Source organism: Taeniopygia guttata, chromosome 19 (assembly GCF_048771995.1).
Source record: "Taeniopygia guttata chromosome 19, bTaeGut7.mat, whole genome shotgun sequence".
NCBI lineage: Eukaryota > Metazoa > Chordata > Aves > Passeriformes > Estrildidae > Taeniopygia > Taeniopygia guttata.
In genome coordinates this window covers 6276562-6297531 of record NC_133044.1, presented here as the reverse complement: position 1 = coordinate 6297531, position 20970 = coordinate 6276562, and the positions used below count along the sequence as shown (strand labels likewise).

General features: G+C 42.8%; 1 protein-coding gene across 8 annotated transcripts in view; it reads left to right on the top strand.

Moving 5' to 3' along the window:
- The window catches only part of CUX1 (cut like homeobox 1), a 268920-nt gene that overhangs the window by 167855 nt on the left and 80095 nt on the right, over positions 1–20970 (top strand). For all 8 annotated transcript variants that reach the window (XM_030288034.4, XM_030288032.4, XM_072916710.1 and 5 more), the window contains exons 9-11: positions 1911–1959; positions 13486–13590; positions 16099–16287. In XM_030288034.4, the coding sequence (XP_030143894.4) occupies positions 1911–1959; positions 13486–13590; positions 16099–16287 (343 nt within the window). The remainder of the gene's footprint in view (positions 1–1910; positions 1960–13485; positions 13591–16098; positions 16288–20970) is intronic.

Below are 20970 nucleotides of genomic sequence, written 5' to 3'. Positions count from 1 at the left end.
TCATTTACTGGCTCCATATAACCTGAGGCATTCACACATAAATTGAGCCCGAATGCAGAAGCTTATATAAAGAGAATCTTTAAACTATCCTGGCTACAAATATTTGTGAAATGCTGGGAAGAATCTTTTTAGTGTGTTGGGATGCTCTTCCCTCTTATCTCTGTTACACATATACAGTGGGGTCACTTGTGTGGGCTTTGGGACATCCTTTTCACGTGAAATACTGTCATTTCCATAAGTGGGTTAATAAGTTTTTTGGGCCTGGAGTCTAAAACAAAAGATGTTTCACAACTGCAGAGGCTGAAGAGATGGAAAGTGTTACTGCAGGCTGATGTTAATGTGCCCAGGTCAGTCTTGTGGCTACTCCCTTGAACCTTTTTTGCCCAGGCAGTGGTTGTTCAATTCAGTAAGTAATGACCACTATTTATTATTAATTCCAAACATGGTGTGCAGGATTTCTGCTCGGTGTGAGAGCACATTAGCTTCTCCTGCACCAGAAAACACATGTTAATCTGTTTTCCATTATTGTCCAAAAGATCTGTTCAGAAGGCAGTTCATGTTGCCCCAACAACATTAAAGGCTGTAATTAAAAATAATTTTCCATTAATTTATATACATGCACATTTACTTATTATGAACTTTTGTTGGATTTCCCTAAGTGTACACCCAAAAGCCTAAAATGCTGTTGAGGAATAAGCCAATATTCACTGTAATGATCCAGTGTGGAGTGTGCCAGAACCCTGATGTACTTCAATTAAACATCTTTCCTAACAAACACCTGCACAGGGAAATGGATCTTCTGTGAGAATCAGCAGAAAAATAAACCCTGACTTTTCTGCATGGGCAGAGGAAGGGAATTCCAGTATTTCACAGCTTTTACTGATAATGATCTGCTACAGATTAAAAACAAAAACCAGACATTATGGTGTTGGCAGATTGCAAAAGGACTTGCTGGTAAAGCTGCTGTTCAGAGGAGATGAGGACAGTGTTTATTGCTTCCATATGGTTCAGGCATACAAGACAGGCAGAATGTCTGGGGAGAATAATATGTCTTATTATATTGATACAGAACATTCTTTAGGGCTGTCAGCCCTTTCTCCTTGTACCTTTCCCAGGTGAGAGCCTGAGTGGGAAATATTTGCCCATGATTGAGCATGAAGATAAGAAAAGATTGCTTAAGGATTGGCTCCATTTGTGTGAGTGAAGTATTAGAAATGCTGATTTTTAAGGGGTCAGGTCTGGGAGCTGCTCCCTACACAGAGAACTGAAGGATCTCTTTTTTCCTTGACTATTTGTATAGTTTTCAACCCTTTGTCTTTCCAATTCAGCTTTGCAAAGTGCATTAGGGGTCTAAATTTAGAGTTTGATAAATTCATGTCAAAAAAACCCTCCTTTCCACATAATGTAAAATTGAATTTCTTGGTCTCTTTGACCTCTTGATTTTTTTTTTTTTTTTTTTTTTTTTAGCCAAATTAAGAACCAAACTTCTGGGCACACTGAAACAGAAGAGTAGCTAGTTGCTTTTGTATATGTGGGGAGTTGACTGAAGAACTGCAGTCTTTGACTTCTCCATAATTATCACTTGGGAAACACCTTTACATCTTGGAAAGATGACCCTGCTTGGAATTTTGGGGAGTAAGACCTTCAAAGATCCAATGAATGTGCTCAGATACCAATTTGCCTATTGCAGTGCAGAAAGGGGGACAGACAGAGGAATTAGACATTTGCAGAGTGGTCCAGAGAACTCCAGGGGATCTCAGCAGTCGGGAGATGAGCTGCTCAGTGCTCCTGTGTCCTTTTACAAATCAATATTGACAATTGGTGGTGTGCTGTGCCTGTTGCTGTGCCTGAGCTCCTGCAGCAGCCGTTCTCTGTGTGATAACAAAACTTCTGCTCTCTTGTTCTCCCAGGGCTGATGAAATCGAGATGATCATGACAGACCTTGAAAGAGCGAATCAGGTAGGATTTCTAATGAGTGCCCCATAAAACCCTAAGTGTGACTTTGATTATTCTTTTTTTAATTCTCTTTTGGATTTCACGACAGTTTTTTTATATGCATTTCGCAGTCATAACTGTGGAGTAAGAAAATATGCAAATTTTGAGCAAAATACAGCTCTTCAGGGATGCTCTCTAAGGATTGTGTGCACAGTAGAGCAGTGCTTGCCATATATTTACCTTCTAATAATTTAATCTTACGTTTCTCACTGTAGTTATTCTTGGCTTTATGTTTCTAAATCCGTCATGTTGGCCCCTACTCAGACATGCAGGTGAATGGTTTCCCAGATTAAAGGGACTCTGTCCTGTGGCAGGACTGCAGATTTTGGGGACTTCTCCAGACTTTTTTCCCCCCTTCATTTTCTGCTGTGTTTTATTGGCATATTAATTTTTAGCAAGGGTTGGATCAGACTGTTCTTTCTGTGCAGGACTACAAAGAAATTGCCATTTGTTCCTGCAGGTACTAATTTGGGCTGTGAAATGTCTCTCTGGTCACTCCTCCCAGTGCACACACTCGTGGCACGAGTGGCAGAAATACTGAGTTGTAACAAACCCAAACCCACCAACCTTGCAGAGAACCCTTCTGAGTGAGTGAGGTGCTGGAGATGTGCATGGCCAGCAGGATTCCATGACAGTGGAAATTCCACAAGCCACTGGGTGCTGCTTTCACTGAGGGAAACCTCAGCCAGGATTTGCTTATCAATGAGCTTCATTAATCCCTCTGCCAGGTACCACCAGAGATTGCAATCTTCAGTCTCCCAGGCTATGGGTTTATATCCAGCTGAAGTTTACCTAAGAGCAGCTCCCTTCCAGAGGAATAGTGGCAGCTCCTTCCCCTGCCTGGGTCCTGCTGTCAGCAGTGGTTGTGTGAGCCAGAGCAGGTCACTGATGCTGTTGAAAATGTACCCCCTGCTCCAGCTGCTGTTTTGTTTTGTCTTTTCCCTTTTGCCAGATCAGCTTTCAGCCCCCACACTCCCTGCTGCAGCTGTCAAGTCTGCAGTGAGTGCTGTTGGCCTTTGCATTAGCTCTTGGAAAACTGGAAAAATGCAAATCACAGAATCATTTCCACTGGAAAAGCCTTCCAAGATCACCCAGACCCACCATCACCCAGCACTGCCAAGGCCACCACTAAGCCATGTCCTCAAGTGCCACATCCACAGGGCTTGGAAATCCCTCCAGGGATGGGGACTCCACCACTGCCCTGGGCAGCTGTGCCAGGGCTGGACAACCCTTTCAGTGAAGAGATTTTCCCTGATATCCAACCTAAACCTCCCTTGGAGCATCCTGAGGCTGTTTCCTCGTGTCCTATCACTTGTAACCTGGGAGCAGAGCCCAACCTTCACCTAAAGTCTCCTTCCAGGGAGTTGTAGGGAGAGAGAAGTTCCCCCTGAGACTCTTTTTCCCCAGACTGAGCCCCCCCAGCTCCCTCAGCCCCTCCTGGTGCCCCAGACATTTCCCCAGCTCTGTTCCCTTTCCTGGACACACTCCAGCATCTTAATGTGTTAATGAAGCCAAAATCATATTTATAAGTTGTTGAGTTGATTATTTAGTCAGTAAAAGCAAACTGGTGTTTGAACAGTGGGTTTTTAGTTCTGTCAAAGAACTTTTGTAGACAGCATTAAATATTTATGAAAGTGCTAGTAATTATTTGAAAATTTGTAGACTTTTGTGAAATTATGTAGGTGTTAAAAATGTTTTGGTAGAATTATTTTGTGATTTTTGCAAAGGCAGTACATTTTGCAGTGATTTACCCAGTAGTTGGTTTTTTCCCCTCAGTCTACAGGGGGCTGTAGTTAAAGAAAAGGATTTCTGAATTCCTCATTGCCTCCAAAAATGGATTATACCTATTCATCTAGAAATGCTATTTTTCTGTCTAACTGAGACAAAGCTGCAATGTAGGTAGTTTTTTGGGGTTTTTTTTTTACTTCATTGTGGTGCTTGTCTTGTAATTAGGTAATATTTACAACTACTTATGTGCATAACCCTTAGTTTGGTTGTTACTCTGCAAAATCTGACTGTACATAAAACCAGTGTGCCATTCATCTGAGCTGTTGGAAAGCCAGAGGAGAGGATTCTGTCTCCCCTTCCCCCATCTCCTCCTCCTCCTCCCCCCTGGCTGCTGAGGTCCCATCCCCTCCCAAACAGCAGCTCTGGCCCCTGGGGAACCCTTCACTGAGCTCAGCAAGTGCAGGAAAGCCTGGATTTGGGATGAAGGGGCCACCTTTGTTCTCTGTGGGTTTAGCAGCTCCAAAAAAAACGTGGGAGAAGCCACAGCACCCAAATCACAGAATCATGGAATGGTTTGGGTTGGAAGGGACTTCAAAGATCATGGGCAGGGACACCTTCCACTGTCCCAGGCTGATCCAAGACCTGCCCAACCTGCCCTCAGATCCAGGGGCAGCCACAGCTGCTCTGGGCACCCTGTGCCAGGGCTCAGCACCCTCAGAGCCAAAAATCCTTCCCACTATCCCATCCATCGCTGCCCTCTGGCAGTGGGAGCCATTCCCTGGCTCCTGTCCCTCCCTTGTCCCAGGTCCCTCTACAGCTCTCCTGGAGCCCCTTTAGCCCTGCAAGGGGCTCTGAGGTTTCCTGGATCCCTCTCTCCTCCAGGTGAGCACCCCCAGCTCTCCCAGCCTGGCTCCAGCTCCGTGGCCTCCTCTGGAATTGTGTCTTTGCTGTGCTGGGACCCCACGAGGTGACACAAAGGGACACAAAGGGACTCTGTGGCCTTGGAGGAGCTGCAGAAGGGAAGGGCAGGTTCAGTGGCTCAGCTCATTTGCTGAAACATGCCCAGAGAGTCTTTGCCTTGTGTGGTGCTTTACCTTTATAAAGCACTTTGATGAATTATATCTAATCTTTGTAGCAGCAATTCCTGTGTTTTACCTCTTCATAGTTGAAAAAAAAAATTACTGGAAGAAATTAAATCTATTGCACAGGCCAGAAAGTGAGTTTGCATCAGGCTGAAGTGTTACAATTGCAGAAACAAGTACTTAACCTAATTATGTATTTAATAGTTAAATTAACATTTCCTTTTACCATTTCAGTAAGTGCTTATTCCCCATTATTAAGGCTATCTTTAAAGAGTAGTGCTCAGCACGACTCCTGCTTTGCTCAGGGACTGCCTTGCTGATGTGGATGTGATGTTTTGCTGCTCTGGAATTAGCACTGACCCAGACCACTGGGATTCAGAGCACAGATTTACATGTTTCCACCGAAAATATGGAAAAAAGAAATGAGTGTAAATTTTTATATCTCTGACATTTCTTGAAAATGCCTTTCCCTGTTATCTCCCTTTTTAAATCCAGAGCTGGCACTTCAGAAACTGCTGTTGTGAGGACTCTTCTCTGGCTCCTGGGAGGTGGGGAGTGCCTTTCCCTCCCCAGTCCCCATTTCTGCAGGAACAGGAGGGTGGATGTGCCCCCTGCCTTGGTCCAGGTGTCCACAGAAATGATCAAATCCACAGGGACAGAGCTGGCTCCCAGCCCTGTGTCCTGTGGGGTGAAGCAGGGACCATTCTTATCTTCAGCTCCATCACCTCTCTTCTCCCAATGATTTTTCTCACTTGGATCCTCAAGGTTTTTTCATGCAGGAGCTTTCTGGGCTACTCTGCTTAATACCAGCCCCAGAACAAATTACTGGCTCATCAGAATAATTGCCTTAAATGCCAGTGAGCTTTGCAATTTTCTGCTCAAGAGAGAGGGAGGCACAGTGACCACAAAGCTCCCTCCCTCTCTATTGTGTCATTAACACAAGGTGTAAACTGAATTTTCCCACAAAATATAACGGTGGGAGAAATTAGTCCCTCACTGGGTGATGCAGATGAGGGGTGGGGACAGCCCCTTTTTCTCAGCTGCTGATCCAGGTGCTCAGTGCCATTAATCCACGATCCTGAGTGGGATTTTATGGCAGGGCTGCTCCATTCTGGCTGGCAGAGAGGGTGACATGGGTGTAACCCTTCCCTTGGAAAGTCCTGAGAGGGTTTTTTTATATAAAAAAGGCAAGAATAGTGCATGAAATGTCTGGTCCAGCTGCCTGGAGGGGAGCTGTTAGCTCCTGCCATGGAGCTTTAGGAAGGGTTTGAGGTCTGAAGCCAAAACCCCCACTGGTTCTGTGGGGAAAGATGCAATTCCATCATCTCCAGGCTCAGGAGAGCTGTGCTGCAGAATTCCTGTCCATGTTCTCCTCATCCCCAGGGCTGTGGGACTCAGTTCCCACTGAGGGCACAACAGAGCCAAATCCAACAGGAAGGGCTCCTTTTCACTTTATTAACCCAGCAGCTCAATGACAAAACTTGATAACATAACCCAGAGTTCCCCCTGCATTTCCATGAAGATTTAATAATGCTGTAGTTTGGTGAAGGGACTAGTTTTATTAAGATTTCATTTTGCACAATAAATCACTGCGTATTTTCTGATATGCTACGAAATATAAGAATAAATAATTAAAACTAAACTACCCGTACTTGTCAAAATAAATGATTTATCATAGTTTGGGATACAGCATCTTTGAATTTTTTATTGTTTGATTCCCAGAATATTCTAATTTCCAATCAGGGAAGTTAATGAAGCTCCAGTATACATTTCTGCATTCACAGCAGTTACAGTTGTGTGACTGTTTATTTTAGACAAATATTTATGGTTAGCACTTTCCTGTACCTTTTCAAGTTTACATCTTTCCAGTGTTTATGGTAGCAGAGTCACGAATCTTTTGGGACAACAAATTTATTCAAATGAATTATTGTTCCATTTCTGTACTTCATCCAGGAACCTGGAATCATCCAGTTGGGCCTGAGAAAAACAGAGTTTTTTGTTGGGAAGAATAATTTCTAGGTTGTGAAACCAGAAATATTTAAAATGTATTCTAATATTTAAATATATTATATTTAATATAAATGCATTTGATTTTTTAAAATTACAGCTGGGCTCATTTTAAGGTTTTAATACCGAGTCTGAATTTGTGGCTTCATGTCATTGATGTGTCCAGATCTCTTTTCTGCCTTTACATATTGATCATAAAATTTAAAAAAAAAAAAAAAAAAATCTAATGGGCTTTGTAATTCGAGCATCCTGCAAAGGAAAAGGTGCTTTTTCACTTTTAAAACAAAAAGAGAAAACTTTGGTTCAGGTTATTTGCTCCTGGGTTATTGTATTTTAATCTGAAAGAGGAGGAAATCGATTTGGAAAGCAGACTCAAGTATTGGTATCCTTAGATTCTGAGAGCGGTAAGAGAAAGAAAACACGAGACTTCTTTTTTTTTTTTTTTTTTTTTGTGTGTGTGTATGTGTGGACTATGTTGTGTAAACTGTAGAAGAAATTTTTCCTTGTAGAAGAATTTTTTGTTTCAACTGTTATCCCTTTGGAAAAACCAAATGTTTCCATTGGTTTTCTTTCCATCTTCACAGTGCTGATAGTGCTCCCGGATTTCTAGTTCTTATTTTTTCTGGGGAAAAAAAGTCAAATATAGAAACTTCTAATACCAATAAATCAAGAAAACTGTACTTTCTAAAATATAGCAGCTTTTATTAAAGAATCTAGACTGGATCAATATCATTTATTCCACAGAAATGTAGTGTTGGGTTTTAAAGTCTGTAGAGGAAGAGTTAGTGAATTTAAGCAATTTTTGGAGCCAAACTGCCACTAAAATACATAAAACAGTGTCTGCTATATAAGTAGAAAGAAAACCTCACCAGGGTGTTTTAGCAGAAAGGCTGCTCTCAAGATTATTTTTTATTTCCTTGTGTGTGACACTTTCCTGTCTCCAACAAATCACATTGGAAAATGGTTCGAAAAGATATTCCTGCTAAGTGAGATTGCTATAAAATATGTATGTTTTTGAGCAGCAGATGGAATAAATTCCCCTTTTCACTCAGCAGCACAAGTGCAGCACAATACAGGTGGAGCTGATGCTCGGGGAGGGGGGTTGCTGTGAGCACCCTGGTGAGGCATCCTTGGGTTTGCACCTCCACAAGGAAGGGAATTCATCCTGCCTCCACTCCTGCATTGCACCGAGGCTGGCACAGACACTGCCAGAGGATTTGCTTTTATTTCTGACTCCCTTGGCAGTGGACTGGGTGCTTTCATCATGTGCCATCCCCTGGGGAACTGCCCCATCCCTGGAAGTGCGCCAGGCCAGGTTGGACAGGGCATCCTGGGATGGGGAAAGGTGTCCCTGCCCTGGCAGGGGTGGAATGAGGTGAGATTTAAGGTCCCTCCCAGCCCAAATCCATGGATCCAGTTAAGTTACCCTGCTTCATGGCAGATGAAGGCATTCACTTAATCCTGGGATTTCACTGTCTGTAAAATGGGAATAAAAACATTTACTTTGCAAAGGGCATTTGAGTTCCTTGCAGGAAGAAGTTCTGTATAAAGGCAAAATATGGTTAATATTATTTTCATGCAAACATGGGTTTCCTGAAAATGCCTGGCTATCAGTTGGGAATACATTTATCTGGCAGCCTTTCAACACACAGAGGAAAGTGCAATAGCCCGAAGACAAGAATGAAGACAAACCAACCTCTTCTGGTTGGTGGAGTTTTTCTTTTTTTTTCCATGTATTTCTCCATTGTTGGAAAAAATAGGTGCCAGAGTCCTGAAAAATCCTTCACGTCCCTGATGTTGTTCTAAGATTGCTGAAGTTCTGTGGAAGTTAGGGCCATCTGAAGGTTTTATAGCAAATTTTTATATCTGAAAAGTTAGGAAATTAAAGCACATTGAACCAGTGTGTCTTAATTGATGTTGTACTCCAAGAAACACAGCTTTTGCAGCAGCTTGCAAGTCTGAATGTCAGCTCCAAGCATGGTGATTGCTGCCATAACCAGGCTCATTAACTGCAGCAGAATTACTTGTGATAATACCCCTTCCTCACCCATAGGAAGATTTTCCCACATACAGCACTGAATTTAGCATGGAATAAGGAAATAGAGTTTGGCTGGTGGAACTTTAAGGGAAAGGTTATACATTTTTTTTCACATTACTATCTCATTTTGCTGTTCACACCACTGGTCTTTGATCAAATTAACATTTTACTGTAAGTAGAAGAGCACTCAGTTCGTGCTATTCATTATCTTGTCAGGAAACAAGGAGAATAATTTAAACTGGATATATTGTGTAAGGCTTTTTTTTTCTATTTTTAATTGGAAAGCACACGGCAGCATTACAATCATGACCTCCTGGCTTCACTGTGAGCAGTACAATATTTACCTGCTATATGAAGGAAAATGGGACTGTTTTGAAATACTTTGTTACCAGGGAGGTAGTTCTGTACTAGAAAACAGTGGTAGGAATTAGGAGGAAATATACAAGTGAACTATGCTGAAAAATAGGATTTTGGGCAACACTGGATTTGCATGAGCTTCATCAAGGCCATTGGTGTGACTTTCACTGTTATTGAGGGGTTTTTTTAGGCTGTGCATAGGATTTGGGAGTAAGAAACCAGGAGTTTTAGCACTGCCTGCTGAAAAGCAACTGTGCTATGGAATATCCAGTACCCAAAGGGGCTGCAGGAGAGCTGCAAAGGGACTGGGGACAAGGGATGGAGTTCCAGGACACAGGGGATGGCTTCCAATGACAGAGGGCAGGGATGGGTGGGACATTGGGAATTGGGAATTGTTCCCTGGGAGGGTGGGCAGCCCTGGCACAGGGTGCCCAGAGCAGCTGTGGCTGTCCAGGATCCCTGGCAGTGCCCAAGGCCAGGCTGGACAGGGCTTGGAGCAGCCTGGGACAGTGGGAGGTGTCCCTGCCATGGCAGGGGTGGCACTGGATGGGCTTCAAATCCCTTCCAAACCCTTCCTGTAATTCTCTGAATCTCTCTGTGTTTCTCAGCTGAAGTGGGACAGTTTCACACAAACAGAAGGTTTTGTGAGCTTTGCAGTGGCTCCAAGTTGTGCAAGCTTCCTCGGGTTTAGCCATTTTCCATACTGGGCGCCTGTCTCTGGCTGCTCTCTTTTTTCTTACTTCAGGAAAAATCGTTCAACCATTTTTAAGAACAAGACTAGGAAAAAGAAATTCATTTTCCCCCAGATGTTATGAGTTTTTCTTGCTGTTTTGGTGAGGAGCCTGCTGTGCCCAGATTTAATAGGAGGGGTTTGATGAGGGACAGTTCCCTTTTTTCTCAGGCTTGTATCTTCTGTTGCTTCAAGTAGAAAAATAAAAAAAAAAATAATTAAAAAACAGCCTCGAGTTTGGCCAGCCTCTAAGAGTCTGGAAAAGAGTTCACAGAAACTCAGCAGAATCTGGTTTGAATTTGTTCAGGCTTTTCTGCCAGTGCCTGTCCCAGGCACGCCGCAGTCTGTCACTGCTCTGGCTGGGTGAGCATCCACCAGGCAGGTTTTGCTTTTTCTGGGTGTGATGTGAAATTTTGTGGGGGCACAAGGAGAGGAGACACTCCCCAGGCTGCCCCTGCCATGACTGGAGACATGAGCATGGGAGCAGGACGGGGAGAGGGGTTTCTGGTGGGCAGGGAATGGGGACAGACACCGGGACAGGGACACTTGGAGGACCTTTTGTGAGGACATTTGGAGAAGAAACAACGAGGAGAAGAGGAAGGAGGAAAAGAGGAAGGAGGAAATCGTGGGGGTAAGGCTGATTCTGGAAATTTGTGGATGTTCATTAGGTCATGCGAGGTACGAGCTGGGGTTTGCCTGCCTGGAGCTAAAGGTGCTGTGGAGCACAGAGGAGACAGAGATGGTGCTTCCAGCAGCCAGAATGAATTAGGAAGGGGACAGAGTGACAAGCAGAGAGGGGTGGCAGTGGAAGAGGCAAACCCAGAGGGTTTGGCAGGGGAGCAGCACCGCAGCCAATGCACAGGGTCTCGGCTTGGGAACGGGCAGGGACAGCTCCTGCCAGGCTGGAGAGATGTGCCAGGGGCTGCAGGAACCCAAACAGCTCCTCTGCACTGTGCCAGTGCAGTCATTAATGTCCTGGGGCACCTCTGGTGGTGCAGCAAGGCTCCCGTGAGGAAGAGGTTAATGCCATCGGCAGAGGGGAGTGGGATTGGCTCGGAGCAAATGAAGTGCAGGGGTCACACAGGGAACAAGAGGACAAAGAGAAGATCACTCACCAAGCCATGTTCCTCTCAGAGCTGATGGAGCAGGGCATCTCAGTGGGAAAATCTCATTGGAAAAGCCAGAGCAGGTCCTGTGTGGTGCCATCCCACTCCTGAACCCTACACAGGGTGGCTGAGCACCAGCCTCAGGTTTGGCTTTTCCAAACTTGTAAGTACTCAAATTTGAAACTAGCATTCTTTTAACAGGGTTTTGTGTGTCATTTATAATTTATATTGCTACAGCACCCACAAGTGCTTTACAGACACTGAGCACATCTGTAATTCTGGCTCTAAAAAGCTTCCATTCTGTGAGAGGAGGGAAAAAAGAGGGGAATTGACCAATATTTCCCAAATAGAATTGCCCAGAGTGTGTGCTGATGTATTTTTAACAATGCCTAGTATGAAATCTTGTCTGGTATTATTCCGAGGATCACAACAGGTGTTGGGAATTGGCTGGGGAGGCTGTGCAGAAAGGGCAGCTGACAGCTCACTGTATATGCAGATGTAGCACCTATTAGCAATATCCTCTGTGGTTTGCTCGCATGCGAGCTGAATAGATTCTCCAAACAATGCTGCACTGAATGGAAGCCATCAGCAGAATTGCTCAAGGCTGCAAAACCCATTACTTATACAGCAGTAGATGGAAGAGCAAGTGCCACAGTGTAGTAACTTGTCCTGCTTTGCTGGAGTTGTTCTGCAGTTATTAGATCAATATATGTAGCTGCACATCTAATAAAGTAGCAGAAAATAATTTATCTCAATGTGTATTGTTAGCTCAGTATTTATCCTAATATTATCCAGCCGCATAAACAACATAAATCCCTCTTTTTGTGCCTTTTTTTACTGCTGTTTCCACGTCTTCCAAGCACACAATAGCTTGTGTCCCCTGCTCTGATTATTGGAGCCACGTCACTGTACTTTTTGCAATCACATTTTAATTACAGCTGTAGAACCTATGCAAAATCATTTAATACAATGTTGTGAGCAAATAGCGCAGATGATGCGTTTAGTATTTGATTGCTGTTAGTTTACTCATTGATTAAACATGCAGAGTCTGCTTTGACTGAGGAGGAAGTCAGAGACCACACACACAGGGCTTTAGGGCTTATATTCACTGTAGGATTCATATTTTCTATAGATTTTAATATTTGCTATAGGTTTTATAGTCATTATATGTTTTATATTACAATAAGTTGTATATTTGCTATAGCTTCCATATTCACTGTAATTTTACATTCACTACAGGCTTTATATTTACTCTATGGTCTATATTCACTGTTTTAGATTTATATTTAGATTTTAGATTTTCCAAAGGATTAATAAGGAGTCTGTGGAAGTTTGGGTGGCTCAAAAATGGCAGTGGGAATTTGTCATTCCATGAAGGAAGGCATCCATCAGCTGGTCAAGAAAAGTTTTGACCTTCACTGGTGGCAGCTGATGGGTTTGGTAGAATTGGGGATAGGTCTTGTAAGTAGCGATAGAAAATTATTTTGGCTATTTTCTGAAAGCACAACATGATTTGCATGGAGTAGCCCAGGCAAAAAGCAGTGATTACTCAAGGAGGAAAGCAGTGTAGTTTTATAACAATAAAATATATTTTTTTTTAAAGAGAGAAGACAGCCTTGCCAAGAGGAGTGTATACTGTAAAAAAAAAACAGGTTTTGTTCCATTTCTAACAGAAGCTTACAGACAGTTACGAAAAGGACTTTGCTGCTATTTATTGCCTGAAGTTACTGATCCATCTGTCTCTACCCAAACTCTCGTACAGACATTTTTTCCTCATCATTCTGTCTTTCTCCTTTCTATTACTATTCAATATTTAGATGGGAATTTTGACCAGTGGCCAAGTCAGAGGCTTATCAGCTATTGCATAAATCCTCAGCAGCTAGTACCTGAGCTGTGGAAAATTGTCACTTTAGGGTTAAATACTGTTGAATAAATAGACCTGCTGAAAGAAAAGAATCTAACAATTCATGTTTTAGGGAATAATTACTGCAGAAAGACAGCCCACAACATTTTATATGTGTTTGAGAGAGTGGTCAGAATATCTTTTAATTCAGCATTTACCCGTGAGAATTATTCCCATGAGGAGCCTTGCAATAAAATCTGCTTGGTCTATGAGAATAGAAAGAAATTGAATAAAAAGACTCCATTTCCACTTGTATTTATTCAGTCTGGGAAATTCAGTGGGCCGCAGCATTAGTATCAGCAGGGGATTCCTTGCTCCTAGCGTTAAATTACTGTCATAATCGCTCAATTATTTCTTCCTTGTACTGTTTAAAATAAAAATCCATCACATTCTGTGTTTTTTTCTAACATTTATTAGGTTGAGTGTTTAGGAAAATCAATTATATTCAGTCAGGCATGAATTGATGAATGTTCTTGTAATAATTGTCAGTTGTTAAACTGAATGTACTTTCTCTTTTCACCCCTTTTCATTTCCTTCAGAGGGCAGAGGTGGCTCAGAGAGAGGCAGAGACCTTAAGGGAGCAGCTCTCATCAGCTAACAAATCTCTCCAGCTTGCTACGCAGATCCAGAAGGCACCTGATGTGGTGAGAGAAAATATTTACTGACTCTTACAGGTTTCTGGCATTCCTGCAGTACAGCTCCTTCAACTTATGCCCACAGCTATAAAAACAGCTGTTTGAAGTCATATTTTAACTAAAAGGGAAGGGTGTTCCTTTGGGATTGTGGCGGGGTTCAGCTCCTGAGGGGGCTGGTGGCTGGAGGAGACCACGGGGAGGACAGAGCTCGCTTGGCTCTGTGGTGATCCATCACTCCCTGCTCCAGGTGGACAGCACAGCTCTCAGAAATCATTTCACATGGCTGAGAGCATCAGCAGAGGAGAAATGGAGGCAGCAAGAGAGCCTTGGTGGCCATCAGCACCTGCCTGCCCACGGGCCGAGAGGTGTGGGCTCCATCCCGAGGGCACCCACAGCTCCCTGCCCTCTCTGCCTCTCCCAAGTCCCTCTCTGGGCTGTCAGAGAAACTGGAAATAAGTTTGATACCACTCCAGCTTTCACTGTATCTAAACTGAGAATTACACCTAGAAATCCCTGGGAAATGGAGAAGATACCCTGTACTGCTGCTTGTTGCCTCCTCTGTGTGGCTGTGATTAAGCCAAGGCTGCTGATGGGACCTGCAGGCACAGGGGGTTGGTACAGGGCTCCAGCTGGCCCTGGGTGAGCAGGTATCACACATCAGCAGCCAGATGATTTTGATTTTTGTTTGCCAAAGGAGAAATAGGAGTATTTAAATGTAAATATGCAATTAAGTGAAATTTAGTCTGCTTCTAAGCAGCAGATTTAAGAAACAAAAGAAATCATTGCTTTTTTTTCCTTGTAAGCCTTATACGTGCTTGACACTGATAGCAGAGGAACACATGGCTGCCTTTAAAAATCATTTGCAGAGAATGAGTAACAAACCAAAAGTCCTCCAGATCTGTTTGGTTGTCTATTAATACAACCCAGTATTTTCTCAGAGAAGTCAAAAGATAGACAAGTAGGCTGCAAAACACAAAATAAAAAGGCTGAATATCACTTGTAACTCTGAATTACCTGCCTCTTCCTATCTCATGTCCTAGTCTTATCATTATTTTAACATTAGGTCTTTCTTGTATTTAATAGTACTTCTGCACTTCATTTATATTTAATATGACAACTACTGCAGGATGAAAATGATCATTATCTATCTTATTTCAGACTCTACGTTCTAGTCTCAATAGGCACAAGCAGCAGATGATTATACAACTTGTGATGTTTCATGCAAGCAAATTAGAGGTTTTTTCAAGTTAAAAGTATAATTCAGTGTAATAGGAGAGTGTTGTTAACTGCTGTTCGTACATGCAGCTTTCTGTGAGTGCAGCGGGGTGTAGTCACTGAGAATCAAGCTGAATGTTTAGAAGATATGGGAAAGGGGATTTTGCTGTTCCTGTATTCCCAGAAAAGTGGGTATGGAGTATATTTCAATCTGCTGCAGTGCCACCTTCAGCTGTCAGGGTGTAGCTGGGGTGAATTCTCAGCTCTTTCACCACAGATCTTTGGTTAGTGCTCACCATCTTCATCTCCCTCTTGCTGAATGGATTCTCTCCTCCTTCACTGGCTTCTGAGGAACAGCCATTAACCTTTGTGAGATGCATTCTGGGCTATTTAATGGAATGTGTGCCCCTCCTTGGGCTGCCTCCTGCCCCCACAAGGCTTTCCTCACAGTCTCCATGGAGGAGGCTCAGAGCTCCCCAGTGCATCACATCTGTGATCTCCCAGCGCAGAGGAGACAGAGATGGTGCAATTAGTCTCTGTTATATTTTCTGCGTGGATCTGCCTCCTTCTGGACCTCTCTGTCTTCTCTGATTCCTTGTCCTCCCAGGTAGTCAGTCCAGAGAGGAAGTTCCAAACTTGAGGACAGATTTTACAGCTGTGGGAAACTGGAAGAAGGAAGATTTAGGAAAGGGAATTTCTGCAAGTGGTGACCAAAGGGAGAATGGCCTTGTCTTAGAGCTGTCACATCTCTCTTCTTCCCCGTGGAGGGATGCTTGCAATGATGTTAACATGAACAATTTTCATGCAAGGATCAAGTTCACTGGAAGTAGCAGTTTGGGGCAATTTTTGACAATTTTGCCCGAAATATGCAGTGTGCATGCAGAGAGCCACAGGCACATGGCTCTGCCGTTCCTGATTAAGAAATTCTGCTCCATTACTTCAGAATATTTTATCTGATTAGTATTTTGTAAGCACAGATTTTCATAGTTGTCAAAGCACTTGGGCTATTAATAATAAATAGATCTAAATAGAATCCTTTGACTTTCACTGCTGCATCTTTCCAGTGCACTTACGAAACAGGGAAATTTATTCCCTCTGTTATCCCTGTTTTCCCAGAGAGCTGTCCTGGGGTGTAGGAAATTCCATCTTCCAGGTTCCCAATGTCAATCACAGGACTCTCAGATTTAGGAGCTGTCTGTTTCTTGTGCCACCCAGTGCTGTGTTTGCTCCTTGCCTAGCTACCCTGAATTTAGGCTTGCTGCCTTTCCCTCCTTGCTGGCTCTGATGCTGTTTTCCCTGCAGGAGCAGGCCATCGAGGTGCTGACCCGCTCCAGCCTGGAAGTGGAGCTGGCCGCCAAGGAGCGCGAGATCGCCCAGCTCGTCGAAGACGTCCAGAGGCTCCAGGGCAGCCTCACCAAGCTGAGGGAGAACTCCAGCAGCCAAATCTCCCAGCTGGAGCAGCAGCTGACAGCCAAGAACAGCACACTCAAAGTAAGGCTGTATCTCAGAGATGATGATACTGGTATTTCCTGTGGTCCTGAACCGTCTTCAGGACGTGCCTGAATTCTGGTTTCTGTGGCATTCATGGAATCACAGAATGGTTTGAGTTAGAAGGGATCTTCAAACCCATCCCATTCCACCCCCCTGGATATATTGTTTTTGAAGGGATCACAGTTTTTTACATTCTAAGTGGCCCAATCCTTACTGTTTTGAAATGTGCTTTTGCAGGACAAGGCTACCTTTGGGATTAAAAACACCACCAAACCCCAACAGACATTGAGCATGGATGTGTAATGAAGCAGCTGAACTGAAAAAGCACAGAAAATCCCTCTTAGGTTTTCAAACTTTTAATTCCCATTCCAGTTATACATATGGAAGATTTGCAAGGAATTGGTTTATCTTTCAATGTTCCTGCTACCCCCTCCAATTCTCTCCACTGGAAATGGAAAGTGTATAATTTAGGGCGTAGAAACAAGTAAGATCAGGACATGGAGAAGGTTTTTACATAATAACATTTAATTATTTAAGCAATAATAATTCATTTATTTATTATTACCAATAACCATTCAATTATTTTTAACTGTGTATTTGCTGCACAATAATTCCCATTTACAATTAGCAGTCTTGCCCTATACTCATTTGCATAGGAGCAGCACTTCACTAGAACCAGAAGGAACAGCTAAGAATTCTCTGAATGACCCTTTTACCTCTCTCTTGGGCAGTTTCACATTCCCTGTGCTGAGCCCACACAGTTCTGATCTCTGAGTGAGCATGAGAAATTTTTCCTGACGTGGGGTATGAATCAGTTTCCTGTAACTCCTGTCTCCTTCATTGTTCCACCATCTATGAGCTCTGAAGTGTAAACAAGATAAATTTATCTATTCCATTAAAGACTTGGTAGTTCTGCAGGTTTGATAGTCTGAGAGTTTTCTGAGAGCAGGAGGCTGATAGTTCCCACTCAGCTCTGACTGTGGCGTGGGCAGCTTTGCTCTATCAGAATGATTTAATGTTCAATTGAAACTCTTACAAATTGCTCTAATTCTGACATTTTTTAGCAGTTACTGGTTTTGCTGTGGTGGAGCATAATTCACATGGAGAGAGACCTGTTAGGAATGAAAGCTGAAGTGTTGCAGTCAGTGTTTTCTGCATGCTTTAAGCTAGCTTTGCAGAATTTTTATGAAAATTCAGTGGAGCAAAGGACACCTATTATATAACTCCATTGACAGTATCAGTCTCTGCCCACCTGTCACCATGTGGGCACCACTTTTATTGAGGGAGAAAGGAGCTGCCCTGGTTTTGAGGAACACATTCTGCTGGCTCCACCCATGTTCAGGGGATTTTTTTTTTATTTTACTTTTTCATAAAGCCTGATAGAAAATATCTTGAATCCTTGCATTTGACAGATTTTCTTGGAATAAAGCATGTTCCTGGTGAGGTCAGTATTAGTTTAGCCATTAACTTCAAAGGGAGTAGGATCATAGAAATGACAGAGCAAGTCTTTGATTTTCATTTCAGTAATCTCCTTCCATTTTCTCATAGCCTTGCCTGGCTAATGCTCTGTATTTAGCTTTCTGTTGATAGTGGCTGATGTAGTGCCTCTATTGATAAAGTTTTAGTCATTTCAACCCACTTTAACCTTATTTGTTGCAACTATAAAAATATTTCCAAATACTTTCACCTCAGAGTGCTGGGAAAGGCTGTGCCAGGCACAGGTTGTACGAAGCACCAAATCTCAGTGATGATTGCTGATCTCTTGTTTGATTATGGAGGAATTGCTTTTGAAATAACAGAGATTTTAATGGTTGCCTCCACAGAAAACAACTCGCAGTTTCACAAATTAAAGCAATGTTCTCAACCTGTATCTTGGGGGAATTGTTTAATACTCTATGACTTAATGAAACAATACAGAAATACTTTCAAAATTATTGCTTCTTTATCTTCATCTGATCTAATAATCAAAACATGTCCTCTAGTAACAAGACTTTTCTCACTCTAATTGTATTAACCCTTTGTGGCTGGGTGCTAGGATGTCCCTGCTACCCAGTTAAAATTCAATAATGCGAGTTGATCACTGTAAACTGAAGTAAAAGTTTAATCTAATGGTTATTGAAATGTTTTAAACCCCTCACTACAGCCCCTGCTATTTACCTGTGCCAGTTCAGTTAATAATACAGTAGTGTTTGTATTTTCCAAATAACATGAGGAGGGACCCACTCTCTGCATGCTCTGACATGGGTTTATTCATACCACAGATGCAAAATGATTCTTTATCATGGGATATTTGCAAATTTAATGTGCAGAAAAGCCACCAGCCCATTCCTTCTGCCCTCTGGCTCCTGCATTTTTGTGTGTTGGAGGTCGTTGGAATATATTTTGTCTGAATTAACCAGGTTGATATTTAGTGCAAGATATTAGTTCCTCCAGATTGTCTCACAGCTTGAACCTTTGTTATCCCATGTTCTGTGCATTTTACAGGGTTCTTGGAGACAATTACCATACTAATACATTTTAAAACAGTCATTGACTGGGAAGATGCCAAGTGCCTAAATGTTCTGTTTCTGCACAGGCACTGCATCCTCAGTTGTTAGTTTATGTTGTTTAGTAAAGTAGATGTTTAGGTGCAGATTTTCCATGGCAACAATCTCTATATTAGGTATTTGGGAATGATGGATGTGTGTGTTTTTTATACAATCCAAAGTAAAATATTGCTGGTTGTCATACTGCTGTAGAAAGTACCTAAGAGTCCAAAACAGCTGCATTTTGTCAATATCTCTTCTTTTTTTTCTTTATTTTTCTACCTGTGTTTTGTACCTAAATTTTCTAGAAATACTCTACCAGGGTATAGCACTTCCCTGCCCAGAATTACATTTAATACAGAATTCATTTAAATGGGAGTCATTAGTTTTTCTGTGGTTTATCTCTGTTTCTACAAAAGGCTGTTTCCTTAGCATACCCTTGCATAAGTAACTAACATATTAATCCAGGGTATTGCTTGTTTTAAATTTCTTCTGGTCCTTTTTATACTGAGAACTGGTGTAAATTACCAGCCATTCCTGCTGTAAAAGCTCTCTGCTCCAGACCCAAAACGTTAGCAGTCACAGAGTTAAGGAAAGGGTGAATTGCAGTGGATTTGTAGAGCACCAAACAGAAACAGAAGGAAAAGTGACAAGACCAAGGAGAGCAGAAGGATGTCTTGGGGTTTGGCAGGTGCTCCCATTGCCTGTGACCACTTGGAGAACTCTCAGCTGTGGTGCTGAGTCTCCTCCCAGTACCAAGGGCTCCCTGGCTCACTCATCTTTAATCTTCATGGAAAGATCCCTCTCCAGCCTGACCTGATGCACTAAAAATTCTACCTGGGTGCCTTGTTGAAGTCACTCTGTTTGCTCAGTTTGAGCTGCAGCTTGAAAAGCTGCTTGAACTCCTGGCCTGTTGTAGCTGACCCTCCTCAAAATGTGAGACCACAGACCCTGGGACTACACAGTACATTCCCATAATGAGATTTCAATGTGTTGTGAATTATCAAAACCTCCAGCATCCTTAATATTTGTAGGATTTTCCTGGTCACATCAACCAGGATTTTCCTGAAGCACTATGTCTGCCATCTAAAGCAAAGTCAGTGCTTCCTATAGTTCCAGACAATAACTGGAATTTGGTAAGGCAGGACATGCCAGAAAAAAACTACTAAAACTTGCCCTGTATTTATTCCAGGTGAAAAAAAAAAAAAATTGTAGCTAAAAAGACACTTCATTTTTATTTTTAACACAACTGGAATGACTGCACAACCACTGATGACAGAAGACACGAAGCCTTTTTAAGAGGCCACTTGTTCCATCAGTGTCCCAGAGAGTGCACATTCCACACTGAGCTGCAGTTCCTGGGATCCATTAAGAGCTGCTCATTGAGCAGGGCCTGGCTTTTCCTGCAGGGAGATTCCTCTCTCAGCAGTGCTGAGGATGCTGGGCTGTGGTGGCAAACAGCAGGAACAGGGCCTTGAGAGGGCTGTGGACTGGTAGCTGGGTGTCACTTTGTCACTGCTCCTTAACAGCCATGCTGATGGCAGGGCAGACATGTTATTAACGTGAGAGCTGCAAAGGGAAATACTTCAAATTAAATGTTTTAATTTTAAATTAAATTTTATTAAAATTAATTTAAATTAATTCCTTTAATATATAAAAAAATTAATTCCTTTAAATTAAAGGAAATCCTTTAAAAATGGTAGAGTAGCTGTAGGTCCCACAAAGCCCCACCACGCTGCTGTTGGTATCTGAAGAAGACTTATTTAAATTACCGAGATGATGACTCAGTCCATGGATTTGCTGTCCTGTGGGTGCTGTGCTGCATCATTTTGGGGTTTGTACAGCTCTGTGATACCCACACACTGACTTGCTAGGGAAGACAGCACAGGGAACAGGTTCCCAATTCTGTTTCCCCAGCCCTGCCTCTGTGCCCCCATAGTTGGGCTGCTGCACAGCTGTGTGGGGCTGCATTTTAAACAGCTTTGCTAAAATTATCCAAGTTCCCAGCAGTCCTCCCCTGCCCTCCTCCTGCATCCAAAGAGCAGCCCCAGAGTGGGTGTAGGATCTTGAATTCCCTTCTCTCCTGAAGGCAGCCTCTCCTGGACATAAAGTCCTATTTTTCTATTTCATGTCATATATTCCTTTCCTTTTCAAAGTA